Here is a 20,981-nt window from a genome sequence, read left to right as displayed (position 1 = left end):
TTATACATATTTATTTGCCAAGATGCTACCATATGTTTTTACATAAACAATATGAGTATGGAAAACACATTTGTTAGGTGGGTGGAGTTGTTTTGCCTTTAGTGGCCAGGATTGCTATTATAACATGGACTTTACTTTTCTAAATGCAATACTTGAAAAGAAGTATTTTGATAATTTTTAGAAACCATAAATTCCAATGATGTATTTTATTCAAGACTGATATGACAATGAATTATTAACTTTTGTTTCCTTGTTGTTTGTTTTGTTTTTGTTTTTTTTTTTAGGATTTATTTATACCTGTGGTGGAACTTTAAAAGGACTTAATGGCACTATAGAAAGCCCTGGCTTCCCATATGGATATCCAAATGGTGCAAACTGTACATGGGTTATAATAGCAGAAGAAAGAAACAGAATACAGATTGTCTTTCAGTCTTTTGCTCTAGAAGAAGAATATGATTATTTGTCATTATATGATGGGCATCCTCATCCTGCAAACTTTAGGACAAGGTAAAGAATAAATATTAAAACATAATTTGTGTTCATATGATAAAATATCTGAGAAAATAGTTAAAGACAATATTTTAAAGTTATGGATGATTTCTTATTTAAACTTTGAGGTGCAATGTCTTTAATCATAAATGTCTTTAAATCAATATGATGTGCTTTAGTTCTAGTAAAAGTAAGTGCTAAAATAAATCTAGCCCTCATAATATTTGTCTCATCAGAATGTAGTCAATTAAGAAGCATAAAAGCATGGATGAATGTAAAGTGAATGTGAGATTGTGGAGGTATCAGTTTTTGTGATCTAGTAGTAGTGGAACTTCTGTAATCTTTACAGGAGCTGTTATGAGAACGAAAAAATATGGTTTTAAGATAGAAAGAATAAGTTTGTTTTTTTTTTTTTTTTTTTACAACTGTGTATTAACATCTTTGAACATAAAGGAATGACAAGAATTAAAAAGCAGTTTGAAAAATCTATACATTTGCTAACTATCTTTGCTATCATCTATCTTGACTTCTGTAAGTCAAGTTGTCATTTACCTAGACTTCTGTAAGACCTTGAGCATGGTCCTACACAACAGTCTTGCAACTAAGTAAAATAGAGATGGATTTGATGTATGGACTACTCAATGGATAAAGCATTTGGTTAAATGGTCACATCCAAAAAGTTGCAGTTAATGGCTAATAACTAAAATGGAGATGAGTAACAACTCTGAGGACCATATTGGGACCAATACTATTTGGTAGCTTTACTAATGATACAAACAGTGGGATTGAGTGCACTTTCAGTAGGTTTGTGGATTATATCTAGTGGTGCAGTTGATTCACTTAAAATAAGGGATATCATCCAGAAGGACATTGACAGGCTTGAGGAGTGAGCCTGTGAAAACCAAATTAAGTTCAACGAGGTTGAGTGTAAAGTCCTGCACATGGGTTTGAGGAATCCTCAGCATCAATACAGAATGGGCTATGAATGGATTGAGAATAGTCTTGCAGAAAAGATTTTAGGGCTATTGGTAAATGAAAAATTGAACATGACACAGTAATGTACACTTGCAGCCCAGAAAGCCAATCTCATCCTGGGCTACATAAAAAGAAGCATGGCCAGCAGGTCTATGGAGGTCATTCTGCCCCTCTGCTGTGCTCTGATGAGACCTCACCTGAAGCACTACATCCATCTCTGAGGCCTCCAATGCGTGAAAGATACGGCCCTATTGGAGTGGGTCCAGAGGATGGCCATGAGAATGGTTAGAGGGATGGAACACCCCTCCTATGAAGAAAGGCTGAGAGAGTTAGGATTGTTCAGACTGAAGAAGAAAAGGCTCCCAGGAGAACCTATTTCAGCCTTTCAATACTTAAAGGGACTTGTAAGGAAGATAGGGATAAATTTTTTACCAGGGCCTGTAGTGACAGGAAAAGTTTTATACTGAAAAAGAAAGTAGATTTAGATTAGGTATTATGAAGTATCTCACCATTAAAGTGATGAGGCATTGAAATAGATTGCCCAGAGATGTTGCGGATACCCCATCCCTGGAGTGTTCAAGATCAGGTAGGATGGGGCTTTGAGTAACCTGGTCTAACGGAAGGTGTACCTGTCCATGACAGGAGAGTTGGAATTAGATGATATCTAAAGGTTCCAAACCACTATATAGTTCTATTATGTGATGAGGAATGTAATATGTTTTCCTAATCCACGAACATCCAGTTTAATTTTACTTCACATAGCACTGCTCCAATAATTGAATGTGTTTTCATAATATACGGCAAGTGTTGATTCACTGGCAATTATATCTATTTTTTTTTAATACTATTGTATAATGGTCCAGCATCCTCCCACTACAAAGAAAATGTAACATGGTACTAGAAGGAAACTAAAAGAGTAAAATTCTTCATCACAGATCTATCCAGGATATGAATTCTATTTTTCAAATGGATAGCAGTAAGAAGACACAGAGGAGTGTATGTCTAATGAAATTGAGGGGGTTTTGTACTTCTCTATTTCCATTTGTACTTCCTGTTTCATGAGTGTTTATATGCAATTCTGATACTAGCTGTAGGAAAGAGGATATCAATAGATAAAAGATTTGAGGATTCTTTCACAAGAGAAAAAAGAACATAGAGTTTTATTTTCTGCCCGCTCATCAAAATGTATAGTTTACATGGAGATTTGATCACGTTTAGGTGCCCAAAAATTTCCTAAAGTTAGTCAAGGCTTCTACTGTCATATTCATTCTAAATTGTAATCTACAAGAGTATGTGAACAACGTCCTGCAAAAGTGCAAAACAATAAAAAAATTATTAGTATTATGAAATCAAGTTCCTTATTGTTTTACAATTTTAATAAGCATCAGAGAGAACAAGTGGAGGAAAATGAAAGAATAAAGGGAAAAGGAAAATTATATTTTGCAAAGGCAGAAAATATTTCTTTGTATGTCTTGTTCAAGCTACTGAGAAGGCTTACATAGATTTATGTTCATGTGTCTGTTTTTATCTATGTGTATCTACCGGTATGCATTGATACATAGATATCTATCTACATATACAGATAAATGTGTGCAGAATTCTTTTTATAGACTCCAAAGATGTAATTTTGAGACTTACTTTTATAAAATATCAGTATTTTGAAAGTCAAGGAAGCCTTACGTGCTCAAAAGTTTTGGCGTTGGATATTTAGGATGCCGCTACATTCTGGTGAAGAATAGGAGAACGAATTCTGTAGAATAGAGTGTCAGCACTTAAAACGAAAAGACAATTAAGCCTCCATATACGTCTTTAAATAGACTACTTTTGCAAGATGTACAGTTTCTTGCCAGTGTGTGGGTGCAGCAGAAAAATAGTACACATTTGTGTGAGTGGAAAATTGGGTTTTAAATTAAGAAAATGTGATAGTGAAATTATGCAAGCTTTACGAATTTTTTCATGCTGACATTTATTTTTTCAGATTACTGTAGCGAGTAGTAAGGTTGTGTTTCCTAGTGTTTCATTTTGCAAAATGTTGTTACCAGGACAGAGTAAAGGGGGCAGGAGAACCTCCCTCAACTTGCTGACCACACACTAATGCATCCCCGGATGCCATTGGCCTTTGTGGCCACGAAGGCACACTGCTGGCTTATGTTCCGTTTATTATCAACCAGGACTCCCAGGTCTCTCTCTGCAGAGCTGCTTTCCAGCAGATCAATCTCCATCCTGTACTGATGCATGGGGTTGTTCCTTCCCAGGTGCAGGATCCTGAATGGCAGCACAGCCTTCTGGTGAATCAGCCAGTTCTCCGTCCCCTCACTCCGTCCCCTCATCCAGGTCATTGATGAAGATAACCATTGATTCATCAATGACCAGGATGAGGGGACAGAGAATGGGCTCAGCAAGTTTGCTGATGACACCAAACTGGGAGGACTGACTGATTCCCCAGAAGGCTGTGCTGCCATTCAGCGGGATCTTGACTGACTTGAGAGCTGGGCAGAGAGGAATTTCATGAGGTTCAACAAGGACAAGTGCAGACTCATGCATCTGGGAACGAACAACCCCATGCACCAATACAGGCTGGGGGTTGAACTACTGAAGAGCAGCTCTGCAGAGAGAGACCTGGGCATTCTGATTAATAATAAGCTAAACATGAGCCAGCAATGTGCCCTTGTGGCCAAGAAGGCCAATGGCATCCTGAGATGTATCAAGAAGAGTGTATCCAGCAGGTAGAGGGAGGTTCTTCTCCCCTTCTACTCTGCCCTGGTCAGGCCTCATCTGGAGTCCTGTGTCCAGTTCTGGGCTCCTCAGCTCAAGAGGGACGAAGAACTTCTGGAGAGAGTCCAGCACAGGGCCACCAAGATGATCAGGGGACTGGAACATCTTTCATATGAGGAAAGACTGTGGGAACTGGGGCTGTTTAGTCTGGAGAAGAGGAGATTGAGGGGAGATTTTATTAACATTTATAAATATCTAAAGAGTGGGTGTCAGGAGGTTGGGACATCCCTTTTTTCTATAGTAGCTAGAAACAGGACAAGGAGTAATAGGATGAAGCTGGAACACAAAAAGTTCAACTTAAATATAAAAAAAAAACTATTTCACTGTTGAGGTGAGGGAGCCCTGGCACAGGCTGCCCAGAGGGGTTGTGGAGTCTCCTTCCTTGGAGGTCTTCAAGACCCACCTGGACATGTTCCTATGCGACCTGATCTAGATGAACCTGCTTCTGCAGGGGGGTTGGACTAGATGATCTCTAAAGGTCCCTTCCAACCCCTAGCATTCTGTGATTCCATGATCCTATTAACCCTTTTGACATTGTGACAATATTTAAAAATATCTCTGCAAACACATGTTGATATTGCAGGCTTTCAAAAACAAGCAAAAAATATATTTAGTAAGTGTTCAGAAATTTCAGTTTGTGACAGTTTGTCACATCTCCACTTCTTATGAGTTTTAGATAAACGTATCCATACTTTTTAATGATATAAACAACTTAACAGCTGTCACAAAATGACTGTGTCTTTTTTCTAACATCAGAGATTTCCAAACTTCCATACAATGTCTATCCTGTTGAAGACTAAACATGGTGAAATTTTTTGATATTTTTTACCAGAACATTCTGGTGGAATTGTAATTTTCTGAGTAATTTTATTTTTAACTTCAGAAAATACATAATTTTGGCTACTACAAAAATACTTTTTGAACATAATGTGGAGGTTGTGGAGTCTTCTTCCTTAGAGGTCTTCAAGATCCTCCTGGACATGTTCCTATGTGACCTGATCTAGGTGGACCGGCTTCTGCAGGGGGGTTGGACTAGATGATCTCTAAAGGTCCCTTCCAACCCCTACCATTCTATGATTCTACGATTCTATATGAAATATTCTTTTAGTCAACACAATGAAACAGAAATATACTGGGTTTTTAATTTTGTTTATCCCAGTATGATTGCACTAGAGATGCATTTTTTTTCTCTCTTTAAAATGTATCTAAATTTTCTTCACTGATTTCAATGCAATAGCAATTTTGTGATTAATATTTAAATGTCAAATAAGTTAATTGATTAGGTACTGGCAATTTTGAAAAATACATTCCCTTGGAACTGTGAACAGAGCTTGGGTACACAATCGTAACATTGCAGATTTGGATAACCAATTAGGGCAAAAAAAAATTTAGAAAACTGTTGATTGCAACATCTGTTTTTAAAATGTTCACTTTTAAGCACCTTACTCTTTGGTATCTACTGTCAATAAAATGTGCATTATGGTTAGAAAATTCTTTAAAAACAAGAAAAGAAAATACTATCCAAGTTGCAAAGTAAAATACTTGCAAGGAAATTGTAGAATTGAGTTTCCCATTCTCTCTATGCATACATATGCATAATACCACTGCCATTAGTAGTGTGTTTTAAAATTAATCATGATTTTCATACATCTATGTCCCTGCCCCTTCCTTCAAAATGAGTCCCTCAGCCCTTCTCTATGAGGAGCTTAGCTGCCTCCTTGACTGTATTTCATTTTGTTCACAGTCAGACTCCCTGGAGGAAGCCTGACCTGGTTCACCACCTACTGGATGCTGTCAATGGATCCTATGACCAGTTCCCAGCTCTGTCCCTAGTATTCAGCCCCCACAGGATGGTGCTCTGACTGTGAGAGTGCAATCTGTGCGAGGTCACCCTCAGCTTCCCGCTGTGCCCCTTGTGGAGCAACGCTGCCCCTGCCACTACCTCATACAAGGCAGTAGCTACTGCAGCGAATTATTTACAACTTACCAAAAAAAAACCCAAATCATAACATGAAAGAGATATCATCAGATGACTTCAATTGGCTTTTGCAAAGTGTTTGATTTATAAGATGTTTTATCAGTTCAAAACGTACCTTCTGTTAACTTCATTTAAAAGTGGGATTTCTTATCACTAGTGCAAACAAAACTCTTGTTTCTCAAATTGGGCACACAGAAAATTGAAAATATGTTATTGATATGCACCTTCACAAAGCTTGACTGAAATGATTAATCTAGTAACACAAAAAATTCATGTGAAAAGCAGAAATTTTGAAAAAATGGAACAGGAAATGCAATACTTTCACTCAGACTACTTGTCAGATTTATTAGTTGCTTTCCAAAATAAGGTGCACACAAAGTCTTATTTTAAAAGTGATCATATTGTAATAGAATAAGGAATAATGACTTCATATTTAAAGAAGACAGATTTAGGTTAGATATTAGGAAGAAGTTCATCAATGTGAAGGTGGAGAAGAACTGAAACAGGATGATGAAAGAGACTGAGGGGGACTCAACATGGATTCATCAAGGGGAAATCCTGCTTGACCAACCTGAGAGCCTTATATAGAGTATAACTGGCTGACTAGATGAGGGGAGAGCAGTGGATGCCATCTACCTTGACTTCAGCAAGGCTTTTGACACCATCTCCTATATCATCCTCATCAGAAAGCTCAGACAATATGGCTTGACTGTGTGGACAGTGAGGTAGATTGAGAACTCGCTGAATGACAGAACCCAGAGAATGGTGATGAATGGAGCTGAGTCAAGTTGGAGGCCTGTGGCCAGTGGGGTTCCACAGGGGTCAGTTCTGGGGCCAGTCTTGTTCAACATAGAATCATAGAATCATAGAATGGTAGGGGTTGGAAGGGACCTTTAGAGATCCCATTACCCCTTGTCCTGTTGCTAGCTACTATAGAAAAAAGGGATGTCCCAACCTCCTGACACCCACCCTTTAGATATTTGTAAATGTTAATAAGATCTCCCCTCAATCTCCTCTTCTCCAGACTAAACAGCCCCAGCTCCCACAGCCTTTTCTCATATGAAAGATGTTCCAGTCCCCTGATCATCTTAGTGGCCCTGTGCTGGACCCTCTCCAACACTTCCCTGTCCCTCTTGAGCTGAGGAGCCCAGAACTGGACACAGGGCTCCAGATGAGGCCTCACCAGGGCAGAGTAGAAGGGGAGAAGAACCTCCCTCGACCTGCTGGATATCCAACTCAATTCTGTGCCATTGATCACCACCCTCTGGGCTCTGTCATTCAGCCAGCTCTCAATCCACTTCACTGTCCACTCATCTAAGCCACACTGCCTGAGCTTTCCGATGAGGATGTTGTGGGAGACAGTGTCAAAAGCCTTGCCGAAGTCAAGGTAGATGACATCTACTGCTCTCCCCTCATCTAACCAGCCAGTTATGCACTCATAGTAGACTATCAGGTTAGTCAAACAGGATTTCCCCTTGGTGAAGCCATGTTGACTCCCCCTGATAACCATCTTATCTTTCATATGTTCAGTGATAACTGAGTTGTTCCATCACTTTTCCAGGGATGGAGGTGAGACTGACTGGCCTGTAGTTTCCTGGGTCGTTCTTCTTGCCCTTTTTGAAGACTGGCGTGACATTGGCCTTTCTCCAGTCCTCAGACACTTCACCTGTCCTCCATGATTGTTCAAAAATGATGGAGAGAGGCTTAGCAATCACATTAGCCAGGTCTTTCAGCACTCTAGGATGCATCCCATCAGGACCCATTGACTGATGAGCCTTAAGCTTGGACAACAATTCTTTAACCTCTTCCTCTTCCACCCAGGGCAAGTCTTCTGCTCTCCTGGCCATCTTTTCCTCTATCTACTCAAGGTTAACTTCTTTTTAGGGAATTTGAGTGGAAGAAAGCTTTAACATTTTCAGTATTTAAAAGGTGATTTAATAGTCATCTTTTCTAATCTCTTGTTTTTAAGCAAGATGAATCATCCTTTCATCTACACTGCCTGATGAGGCAAACAAGAACCAAATGCATACATTTCCTGATCAGTGATTCTGACTTGTATAGGAGAAACTCACTAAAATTACTGGAGACATTCACTGCTTTTATTGATGAATTACTTTCTACAAAAACGTCTAACTCCCTGAGTAGGCCTGCATTTTTAACATTTGCTCCCCAGTCACTGTGAGGAAAAACACCATGCAGATTAATAAGTAAATCTTTAAAAGTTCAGGATGGTTTTAGTGTTAAATGTAACTGGCTATGATTTCTTTACCCTAGTACTTCCAAAGGTCTGAATTTGGTACTAAACAAGCAGACTCAGACTTTGGTAATGGCATTGCAAACTATTCAGAAAATAAGTCTTCATCACGTAACAGAACAATTAGCTGAAAAATAAATTGAAATAAATCTTTTTTTTTAAATTCCGTAGCATGTGGAATAATAGATACTGCTTCAGAGATTGCAAGTTGTGAAAGACTGACGAAAGAATAAAAGTTGTCAATAGCAGAAACTTCCAGTGCTCTCATTTAATAGGCTCTGCTTGTTTTTGTGTTTCTTATTATACTGAATATGTATTTCTCATTTTAATAGATAGATGTCTGGGTCAAAAAGACAGCAATTAGGCTGTGCTGATAAAATAGTGTAACCTCCAGCTTAATGGACACTTAATGGACAAAACACATCAATTATTGTTATCCTGGAAGCTACAGTGTCTTTTTGTTCTGACTCAGACTCTTCCCTTCTGGTTCTTAGAATTTTAATCTCAATTCCTTGCAAAGATTTTTATCTATGTTATATCCTTTATTATCTCCCAGTCAAACCCATTGCCATACTTATTTTAGGAATTTATTATGCTATTATTTGTTAGCAAGTGCTCCAATCTTTCTCATCAAAACCAAAAGTTTAAGGAAATCCCTTTTTTTCCCTGCTTTTGCTTACCTTCTTCGTCCACTTCTGCTATGTCCAGATTTCCAGTTATATTTCCTGACTTTGATTGTTTATTTTATTTGCTCTTTCCTAACTTTTTTGTCTTTATGTTATCTACAGTACTACAAGATGTAGTACAGGATGCCCAGAGCTAGTCTTGCCTGGGAAAATGCCATGATGGTGTGTTAGTTTTCCATTCTGAATCCAAAATGTACGTAGGTCCATTTTACTTCATACATGTGTATCCTTTTGTTCTGTATAAATTCTTTCACGTATGATCAATGCCTTGTTTACTTAAGCCAAATAAAGATTCTCTGAGTCATGTTATCTTTTGGCTTATATCTTAATTTTAAATCCTGTTGTTACATTTACTCTCCAAGTTAGTTCTGTACTTTTAGTCTACTATTATAAAAGTTTCTCAAGTTAACAGACTCTGGCAGAGACAAAATCTCTTTGACTGCTTGATTATTAAGCCTTGAAGCCTTGTTAGTATAGAGTATTTGCAGTCATTCAGGTCTTAGTTTCCAACTAACTTAGACAACTGAAAATGTACAGAGCTTTCTTTTCCACTCTCCTGTTTAAGTCTTTTTGGATATTGATGTAGACTAAGAGTTGTCGATAGGGAGACAGTAAACCAATTACTGAACCTCAAAAAGTTTCCATAAGAGATCATGTAGCTCTCTGAGGTGTTCTTTTTTTCACTCAGACTGCTTATTAATACATTTTCTTTTCTCATCACTGTTCACTTTATATCCAAAAGAAGAAACCATGAGCTGTTTAATTAAGGATTCAGCACTTTGGAAACACCTTCAAACCACTGATTATTGATTTTTCTTTCAGCTGATCCACACTTCTCTAGCTTTCTCTACTATTTGCATAGAAAAAGAGGAAAGGATGGATTTTCACTTGAAAATTTAGGGACCAGTGAACAAAACAAAATGGGATGACACTCTCTCCTTGCAAAGAAAGACAAAATAAAATGGTATAAGTGTCAGTCAAAGACCAATGAAGAGATAAAGAAACAGAAGGCAAAAAGATCAAAGACTGAAGGAGGGAACAAAGGCAATTATTAAAGAAAGAACAGAAGGCACAGTGAACCAGCCATCAAATTGGAAAATGATAAGACAGATAATAGAACTGAATGAATTTAAAAAAAGAAAAATTTCTGAACAGAAAATAAATACAGGCAAAGTGTAAACACAAGATATGTGGAATGTCGTCCATGGGTAGGGACACACAGCACTAAATACAGCAAATCTAGTAGATAAGAGAAACAAAGATAATTGAAAAAGACATAGCAGAATGTAATGGTAAATAAACACTCCACTCTGAGAGATGGGAAGAATAGACAATATATTTAAATGGAGATTTCTTTTTTCAAGATTAAAAGCTCACTTTATGAAGAAAAACAATGAAAAAATAAAATATGTGGCATTGTGATTATAAAAATAAAGCTGAAAGAACAGTAGCTCACACCAATTGTGCTGTACTCTTAGGAATATTTTGATATGATATTAAATGTCTAGATACTCACTGAGACTGAAAGGTAGAAAATCAAAAGTGATAAAAGAAACTCTTTGTCCAGTCAGGGTGCAACATGCCTCTTGAACTTACATTGCTAAAAAGAAGCCAAGATTTTAGATGGTTAGATGATCATTTAGCTAACAATAAGGTCCAAAGTTTAATGGTAATGATTTAAAACCATACTCAAACTGAAACCAAATCAAACCACAACAACAAATGAAAAAAAAATTTTGTCCATTTTTTAAAGTTAGAGGTAACTTCCTGTTAACTAACCTTAGGATGAGACTTTCCTGTTATCAGCCTTTTGTGAGATATCTTCCTCTGAAGTAACTGGGATGGCCAATTTGGTTATTTTGAAGTAGGTGATGGATATTGGACTATCTTGCTTAATTGACTTCTTGTGTAATTCAAGAAAAACATCTTTTACAGTCTCTTAGAATTATTATCTTCTTTGGAAAAGATGGTAACTAGCATTATACAGGTAAAGAATGAATCATAGAATCATTACATTTGGAAAAGATCATCAAATCCAACCACTAACCTAAGGGAGAGGAATGTGGTAATCTCTAAGAATTCTGCTAAATATTAGTTATGTATTTTCCTTTGTTTTGTTACATTGCTTTTTGGGATTTCAAATAGCCTGGGAGACCACTTGTGAGGGTGGCTTATATACATATATGACTACTACAGCAATGGAGAAAGGGAGAAATGCATATCATACATATCATATTGTATATGTATGTATGTATGTATGTATATCATACTGTGTATGTATATCATATATATCATACTGTGCCAAGCTCTGGGCTCACCAGTTCAAGACAGGACTTAAATATAGCAACATAGATATACAAAATGTCTTTTTCATTAGGATTTTCAAATTCAAATTAGGATTTTTCAAATTACGTGACTCCAATGTGCTACCATTTTTGCATTGTAAAACACATATACTACACATACGCTTTTCAAGATATGTAGGAAACTTAGCTTGATAGAATCTGTACAAAGGACTGAAGTAATTTTGGATGGTGAATATTTCTTCCTGATAATATGAAGTGAACTGTATATTTAGAGAATCTAATTTATTAAGTTTTAAACAATATTAGAAATTCCTCAGATAAAATAGATTTACTCTTCTTGCTCACAGTTTAAAGTAACTTTCTGTATCTCCACCATACTCTAACTAAACATAAAATCCTTATCTCCTTCAGTCCTTTTCTAATACTGTACAAAGGAATCTTTTCTTGGATAAATGCTGTTTGTTTTTACCTATGGCCCACAAGAGACCAGTATTGCTAAAGCTAGCAAATGGACATTTCTCTATCACTTTTTCACAAGGTGATTTAAAGTTACTGATATCAAGTTACTGATATCAAGTTACTGATAAAAACACCTCTCTAGAATAATAAGCATCTATGTACAAAGAATTAAGTTTGCATTTTTGAGTAGAACATTGGGTGCTGGATAAAGTTAAATGAGCAGGGCGCAGTGTGTTGATTTAAGTAATAAATACAGTGTATAAAAATAAGGAATGTTGAGAGGAGATAGCATACAGCATTTCGCAGAATCATGGAATCTCAAGGATTGGAAGAGACCTTGAAAGATCATCTAGTCCAATCCACCTGCCAGAGTAGGACCACCTAAACTAGGTCACACAGAAACTCATCCAGGTGGGTTTTGAATGTCTCCAGAGAAGGAGACTCCACAATCCATCCGGGCAGCCCATTCCAGTGTTCCGTCACCCTCACATGGAAGAAATTCTTCCTTGTGTTTCTTGGGAACCTTTTATGTTCCAGCTTATACCCATTACACCCTGACCTATCATTGGTCATCACTGAGAACAGCCTGGCTCCATCCTCCTGACACCCACCCCTCACATATTTGTAAACATTAATAAGGTCATGCCTCAGTCTTCTCTTCTCCTAGCTAAAGAGCCCCAGCTACTTCACCCTTTCATCATAAGGGAGATGCTCCACTCCAGCAAGGCTTTTGACACTGTCTCCCATAACATCCTCATCAGAAAGCTCAGGCAGTGTGGCTTGGATGAGTGGACAGTGAGGTGGATCGAGAGGTGGCTGTATGACAGAGCCCAGAGGGTGGTGATCAATGGCACAGAATCGAGTTGGAGGCCTGTAGCCAGTGGAGTTCCACAGGGATCCGTTCTGGGGCCAGTCTTGTTCAAGATCTACATCAATGACCAGGATGAGGGGACAGAGTATAGACTCAGCAAGTTTGATGATGGCACCAAACTGGGAGGACTAGCTGATTCCCCAGAAGGCTGTGCTGCCGTTCAGTGGGATCTCCACTGACTTGAGAGCTGGGGAAAGAGGAACCTCATGAGCTTCAACAAGGACAAATGCAGAGTCCTGCATCTGGGAAGGAACAACCCCATGCACCAATACAGGCTGGGGGTTGAACTGGTGAAAAGCAGCTCTGTAGAGAGAGACCTGGGAGTCCTGATTGGTAATAAGCTAAATATGAGCCAGCAATGTGCCCTCGTGACCAAGAAGGTCAATGGCATTCTGGGATGCATCAAGAAGAGTGTGGCCAGTAGGTCGAGGCAGGTTCTTCACCCCTTGTACTCTGCCCTGGTCAGGCCTCATCTGGAGTCCTGTGTCCAGTTCTGGGCTCCTCAGCTCAAGAGGGACAGGGAAGTGTTGGAGAGAATCCAGCGCAGGGCCACCAAGATGATCAAGGGTATGGAACATCTTTCATACGAGGAAAGACTGCGGGAACTGGGGCTATTTAATCTGGAGGAGATTGAGAGGTGATCTTATTAACATTTAAAAAAATATCTAAAGGGTGAGTGTCAGGAGGTTGGGACATCCCTTTTTTCTACAGTAGATAGTAACAGGACAATGGGTAATGAGATGAAGCTGGAATACAAAAAGTTTCACTTAAACATAAGAAAAAACTATTTCACTATGAGGGTGAGGGTGCAGTGGAACAGGCTGCCCAGAGTGGTTGTGGAGTTTCCTTCCTTGGAAGTCTTCAAGACCCTCCTGGACATGTTCCTATGCGACCTAATCTAGGTGAACCTGCTTCTGCAGGGGAGTTCGACTAGATGATCTCTAAAGGTCCCTTCTAACCCCTACCATGCTGTGATTCTATGATGATTCTGTAATTGGGAAAAAAAATATGTTAAATTCTAAATTGTCACAAAATACTCTATGCCAAGCAAAATAATAAAAAAAAAGAAAATCGAGAAAACTTCTTGATTGGGCAAAATACAGAACTTGGAGATCTGAAATGTAATATTATTTACTATATAAACAAGTGAAGAGTTTTTTCCAAATGAAATACTATTAAAAGTAGTATTAAAAAGCACTATGTACACATCTCATTCTTGAGGTATGTGTTATAAACTCTGTAATTATGATTACAAGTAGTTTAAATTTAAAATTATCTCTCTTTATAGTTAAAATGGAAAACAATGTATTTCACAGGGCTTTCCCGTGAAAAATAAACTCTGAATGTATTTGTACTTTTCTCTTTTCATAATATTCCTTCCATTATCAAACTTATCTATAATATGTCTCTTATTGTATTCCGTTCTTTTCTACTTTCTTTAGTAAATTTGTTTCATCTGTCTCTGTCTTACCTTTCTGAGCCCACTCATAATTATCCACTCGTAATTTTTCTTTTTTGACTTTACCATTTCATATTTGTGATTTCTATCTGTGAAATTACCACTTTTGAAGGTTACCTTTATAAGATCTCAAAATTGCCTTAACTAAAATTACAAAAAAAAGTCTTTAACTAAAAAATCTAAACAAGTTTTTACTTGTATCATAGTATTGACAACTTGGAAGTACATTTGACATGATTGCTTAGTTTTATGTGGAGGATTTAAAAGCTTTTCTCCATTGCTATGCTTGACTGAAGTAGGTTTAATCTTTCTGTGACTAAGATTTTCTCAATGGTTCTCTAGGGAAATTGCATCTGTTTTTTTTCTTTTTTTCTCAGAGTATTATTGGGCATTTTTTCTTGTTCTTTAGAACCACACTAGGTTATTGATCAATATGTTGTAATACCAGGTTTCATTATTATGCTAATTCGATCTAGATTTATATGGCCGTGGTTATTAACGTTGATTTATGAGATGTGGCTGTAAGAAATTTTCTGATGAAAAAAAGCTATGAAGAAGCCATTTCAAAACCAGAAGTGTTACTTGTTGTTTTCAAAATAATTATAACCCTCAACACAATCAAATTTATTCATTGTGCTCTTTGTGTGCTGTATTTTATTTTTTAGATGAAAAGTGTGCTTACTTAATCAAAGTGCTTTTTTTCAGATTTATATTCAGAGAAGTGGGCAGTTATTGCTGGTATTTAACTAAAAGGAAAAACTTCAACAAAGGCACAGACCAGGAACAACCTTCAATATTCTAAAAAATGCTATTCATTGTGTACTTTGTTAAATGACTTGTGTCCTGAGAATAATTTTACGTTGATTTCATATTTTTCTTTATGTGTCCCAGTGGTTTGAAAAAGTTGTATTTAGCATTTTTAAAAAATGTATATCGAAGCAATGCATGAACAGTGAAAATGTTGGAAAGTTCTTGCATAGGTTTTTCTATCTGGCTGTCATTATCATTTAGTTAAAAATAAAAACTATTACTGCTTATATTGGTATGAAATGTAAGCAGCTCACTCATGCTCTCATTTGTTAGATATCCTGTTTGCAGTCATGATTATTTCCCTTAAAAGTCATGTTTACTCTGATCCTGTTTACTGAGAATTGTTTTTTAAATGTCAGTCAGAATTACTCATACATGGAATTAAGATAACTGGAATTAAAATAGCATAGCCTAACCTATTCTTTGATAGTTGCAAAATAGATTAGCTCAGTGGCCTCATATTTGTGGTATACTTTCATTTTTACTTAAACCTTCCCCTATTTATTAAAAGGTGCATGCTAGATGCAGCTCTGGTAGATCTGGAATTATTTATAGATGTACATCTTATACATGAATAGCTATTTCCAGTCCTAGGTAGAGACAAACACAAGCTCCATTTTCTTACCTGTTTTCAGCAAAAGTAACTAAATCTTCAAAAATTTCATACTAAAAATGTCTTTGATACTCCAAGCATTTTTAAAAAACTCAACCTGTTTGCTAAAATAGTGGATTCTCAGCATGTAATAAAAAAGAACTTGTCCTATTGGACTTTTCTTAGTAACGTATAGTAAAAGAGTTACTTTGTAAGGAAAAGCAACATGATATTTTGAAATCACTGTCCTAGCAGTGGAATAGTACAGCCCCATGTTTTTTTAATTTTTTCCAATGTTCCAAGTTCTTCTTCTCTCCTATGCAAATATAAAGCTTTTCTGCTCTTCTACCTACAACTTCCAAGAGCATTTCAGAAAGGATATGGGAAATTAAGAGCTTAATTTCTCATTGCAATGGTCAAAAATAAAATCTTTATACATACTTCTTTCTCCACTGCAATGATTTCAGCCTCCCTGTAGAAAGCTATAAATACCCAATGCTAAAGGAGAGATGTCTTCGTCCGACATCCTCTCAACTTTCCTCTCTTGTTTTCTACTGCATACTCTCCCTGTATTTTGTCCTTTGAAGTGTGCTTAGGTCTGTGAGGAAGGTAGGATACTTTTGACTGAGAGTGCAAGTTTTCTTAAAAAAAGGAATGAAGTAAAATTCTTTTATTTAACTATTATAGTCTGTTTTCCAACTAATTGACCTGATGAATTGACAGAATCTATTCTATTTGTTGTTGTTACACGATACCTTTATATTTCAAGACAGTGAATTTTTCATATTAAATATATATTCTGAAATGTATGCATAGAGCTTTTTCTCCTTCACATGTCTTGTACTACAGTTTTATCTCTGTACCAGAACAGAAATAACATGTGTAGTGATAATGTCATAAGCATTTTGCTCATGGATAAATTCCAAAACTCACAGAATATTTAGTGTAAATTGAAGCTGTTCTGGAAATTCCTGGCACCTACGATGATGATAAGCAAAATATGGCAAACTCCTACAAAAGGTAGTTGAGCTCATCTAAAAGCTTGCTGACACTTGTAGAAGCAAATCTGGCTCCCATATTGCTCTGACTTTGTCTGGGGGATCCTTCTCTTCACTCCCAGTGACTCTAACACTCTTCAGGTATATCCCTTTATGGATATGCTTCCCTTTGATAACTGAATTGACTTGGATTTTGCTTTAATGGGTTACTTCTTCATCAATGTATTTAAATTAACCAATTCCCACAGGAGTGTGCAAATCACTGGACCCTGTGTGAAGTCGGTGTCAGAACTGTAGGAAAAAATTGGAATGAGCAAGTTCCCCTCCTTTGGTGTTTAGAAAGTGTCAAGATCTGCTAAAATTTGTTGTACATCTTCACCCAGATTTAAGAAGATGAGTAGAATAAACTATATTGTCACATGTTGTAGCTATTAGATGCTAAAACTATATACTGCTTGTTTCATCATTTTTTGATCCTTGTTACTTTAAGGACTCAGAATTTTTTTGAGTACTCAAAAGGAGTAGTTTTGATGTTTTGTTCTGATCAATTTTCTATCTACGAAACAGGCTAATCCTCACCCTAGAGATCTGTAAAGATGGTATGTATGCTAGTAAGATATTTGTTTCTTATTTATCATTTGAAATTCTTACTATTTTGTATGTATTAAAATACATTGACTTACAGGAAAGATAATTATTTCTAAAGTTTCATGCTAAAAGGATACTAAAAAGAAATAGAGATCTGTATAGTAAAAGTTTCACACTGATAATGGATGGTGGTAGTTTTTTAGAAACATACTTTGTAAAGAATATAATGTTTGTGCCAGAACCTGATGAGTAATTTATTGTTTAGTTCAAAGCAGCTATTCAATTAAAAATGTTCAGCCTTGACCTATGATCATTATTTTAAAATAATAGATCGCATGAGCACTTTTGCATTTTGATAGGGAAAAATTATCATTTTGCAAAAATAAATTAGTTCATAAATCATATGTTGATTCATTAATGAATTGTTGAATAAAGTATAAGATTTTTTAATTAACATTTTTAGAGAGAGTAAAACTGGAACCCAGTTTTGTGGTTTAACTTTGTTGGGCAAATAAGCACCACACAGCCCCATGCTCACTCCCCCACAGTGGGACAGGAAAGAGACAGTAAAAGTGGCAAAACTTTTAATTTAACAGGTAATACAAAAACCACACAGGCAAGCAAAACAAAACAAGGAATTCATTCACTGCTTTCCTTCGGCAGGCAGGTATTCAGCTGTCTTCAGAACAGTGGGGCTCCATGACACATAACGGTATCTTGGGAACACAAACGCCATCGCTCCAAATGTTCTCCTCTTCCTTCTTCTCCCAGTTTTATATGCTGAGAATGACATAATATGGTTTGGGATATCCCTTGAGTCATTTGGGTTCAACTGTTCTGACTGTGTCCCCTCCCAACTTCTTGTATACCCATATCCCACTCACTTTTGGAGTGGGGTGAAAAACAAAAAAGGCCTTGACTGTGTGTTAGTACTTGCCAGTGGTAACTTAAACATCCCTGAACATAGCCTCACACTACTATGAAGAAAATTGACCCTACTCCAGTCAAAATCAGCACACCTAATCGCCTACTTCTTCAATCTAGTTTGCTTTGTTTAATAGACCATTAAGACAAAATGTGTTTATCTGTTTTAAATTCATTGAAGAGACATGAAAAGTGCAGGAATTACAGAACAGAGTGAAGAATTATTTTGAAAAAGACTCTACATTTCTTAGTTTCTTCCTAATTGAGTTAGTAAGTAATTACTTTCTAGGACGGAATTCAAGGAAAACTAGAAGACTAAATATCAATTAATTTTACCAGGACACTGAAGATCATGCTTGCATTATTCTCAGCTGCAATTCAACACCTTTAATAACTTCTCAACATGTACATGTGCATGTGCACATGCATACCCAAAAACCTGAACACTCAGTTAGATTCAGACTTAGTTGTCAATTACTCAGAAGGGAAGAGTTTTCTTCTTCCAATGCACTTTTGAGATTTCAAAAAATGTTTGTTCTTAACTGGTGTATGAGAAAGAACTTTAAAGGTTGTGATGGGTCACTCCCCATCTACAGGACCTCAATTAAAAATAAGACAAAAAACCTCCTAGTTCAAGATAAAAATGAGATCATTTAGCAATTGCTGTCATAGGCAAAAGAGACTTGGGGAAAATTAATTAGACAGTCAAAACCAGAGCTAGATGTTGAGAAAAGACAAAAACTAAAACATCTTCCTCCTGTCTCTATCTCTTTGCAGACTCAACTTCACTCTAATTTCTATCTCCTCTACCTTTCCCCTCCCTGAGCAGCACATGGGAGATAAGGAATATGAAGTTATGGTTTGCCATAACAGTTTCTCTGTGCTGCTTCTTTCTCCTAATACTTTTCCCTTGTTACAACCTGTGTCTTCCATGGACTACTAATATGTATATCCTCTTCATGGGATGCAATTCCTTAAGGAAATATTGATCTGCTCTTGTGTGGGGTTCTCCATGGGCAGCAGTGTGAGTATGTGCTCTAGCATGATGCTCGTGGGCTGCAGGGAAATATCTGCTACACTGCCTGGACCATTTCCTCCTCCTTCGGGTCTGGTTTTCACAGTTTTTTTTTCCTTGTTTGTTGCTATTACTGCAGTATTTTGTTATTTCTTAAATATGTTTTCACAGAGGGAGCGTGTGTTTGGTACACGGAGGGACAGGGTGTTCCTATCCTCTCATCACAGAGCCTTCTCACTACCAAAACCTTCACATCTGCACCCAAAGCACATGTGGAATACACAAAATAAAGATCCTCAGTTTAACTCATTGCCTAGAAATTGATATCTTCAATTGTAAGATTTTCAATCTGTCCTAATACTCTAGCAATTCTTTAAATTATATACTTCTAAACTCCGAATTTATTAGTTACATGTCCAACCAGTTTCTGAATCCTTCTATATACTCTGGGATTAATAAAAGAACTATTTCAACAAGGTAACTGAACTTCATCTTATCAGTTTTAACTTGCCACTAGAATTATAGAATTATTTCTATTGAATAGAATTATTTCTATTGTTATGAAATAATTAATAGCAGGTTTATATATTAAAGAAGTTATTTTCTAGTAAAACGTATCAGGACACTAGCAAAAAGAGTTTGATTATTTGACTTCTATAGGAAAATGTATACTATAAGAACTTTCAGGTAAGAAGGAATAAAAAGGAATCTATTACAATTTTAATTATTCTGGACTATTTTACTTTCGAATATAAAACTGAAAAAAAATAGTTTGAACATATCTACAAAAACACAAAACTGCAAAGTGTAAGTCATTATTTCTCACTCTGAAATTCATTAGTAATCATAAGCAGTGACTTGATTGACCTCATAAGTAATTGTGCGATCCAATTCATTAGAATTCTTTTCAAATATATATAATCCTTTCTTGGAGTAGCTACTATTGCCTCTGCACTTCTTAGCCTTTGTTGTCCTTGCAAATTACTCTTCAGACTTGGTCAGGAAGGCATGGATGCATAGGTGGGTGCATAGAAAATAAATGTGAGAAAAAGCATGGCATTGAAGAGTTAAAAGGAAAATAGTTTTGCACTAACAGTTAGCAGAGCAATATACAATACATAATCAAGGAAATATTGTTTATGTTATTCATCAAATTAGATAAAGGACTTTCAGATCTTCAGAAATTTAAATTCATATCCATGATGTAAATAGTAGATTTTTACTTTCAGATATATTCTGGTGAACTCATTTTAAAATATTTTTTTTTTCTTCTGTATGAAACACCACCTGAACATATATTGGAAATTAAGGAAAGCAAGGTGTCTGTGTGATTGTAGAAATACTCTTGTAAGTTCTGTACAAGAAATAAAAAGTAACATGTACTCAAAAAGGTTTATAGCTGGTTTATGTGGCAATCAGTTTATTTTTGCCGGAGTGATGGTCAAAATCAAAATTAGGTCATTTCTTCTACAAATTCTAAGGTGAAATTTATCATTCACCACCAGTTCCATAGGCTGACATGTTAGACATTGTGTTTCTCAACTTTGGCAACCTCTAAATTTCCTCAGTGACCTGTTTTGTCCCCCTTATCCTCACTAGAGGCCTCAGGGAGAACTTCTGACAGCCTTTCAATGCTTAAAGGCACTTCAGGAAGGATGGAGATAGATTTTTTACAAGAGCCCGTAGTAACAGGACAAATGGTAAACGTTTTAAACTAGAAAAGGATAAATTCAGACTGGATAGAAGGAAGTTATTTACAATGCAGGTGGTGAAATACTGGAACAGACCGCCCAGAGAGATTA

The 20,981-nt window shown here is 36.6% G+C and overlaps 1 protein-coding gene across 3 annotated transcripts in view; it reads left to right on the top strand.

The window, feature by feature from the left end:
• The window catches only part of CSMD3 (CUB and Sushi multiple domains 3), a 611,954-nt gene that overhangs the window by 88,657 nt on the left and 502,316 nt on the right, over positions 1-20,981 (top strand). For all 3 annotated transcript variants that reach the window (XM_061994596.1, XM_061994595.1, XM_061994594.1), the window contains exon 2: positions 285-507. In XM_061994596.1, coding sequence (XP_061850580.1) covers positions 285-507 — 223 coding nt within the window. The remainder of the gene's footprint in view (positions 1-284; positions 508-20,981) is intronic.

Source organism: Colius striatus, chromosome 4, assembly GCF_028858725.1.
Source record: "Colius striatus isolate bColStr4 chromosome 4, bColStr4.1.hap1, whole genome shotgun sequence".
Taxonomy (NCBI): domain Eukaryota; kingdom Metazoa; phylum Chordata; class Aves; order Coliiformes; family Coliidae; genus Colius; species Colius striatus.
The sequence above is the reverse complement of the archived record's forward strand: the minus strand, read 5'-3'. Positions and strand labels throughout refer to the sequence as shown.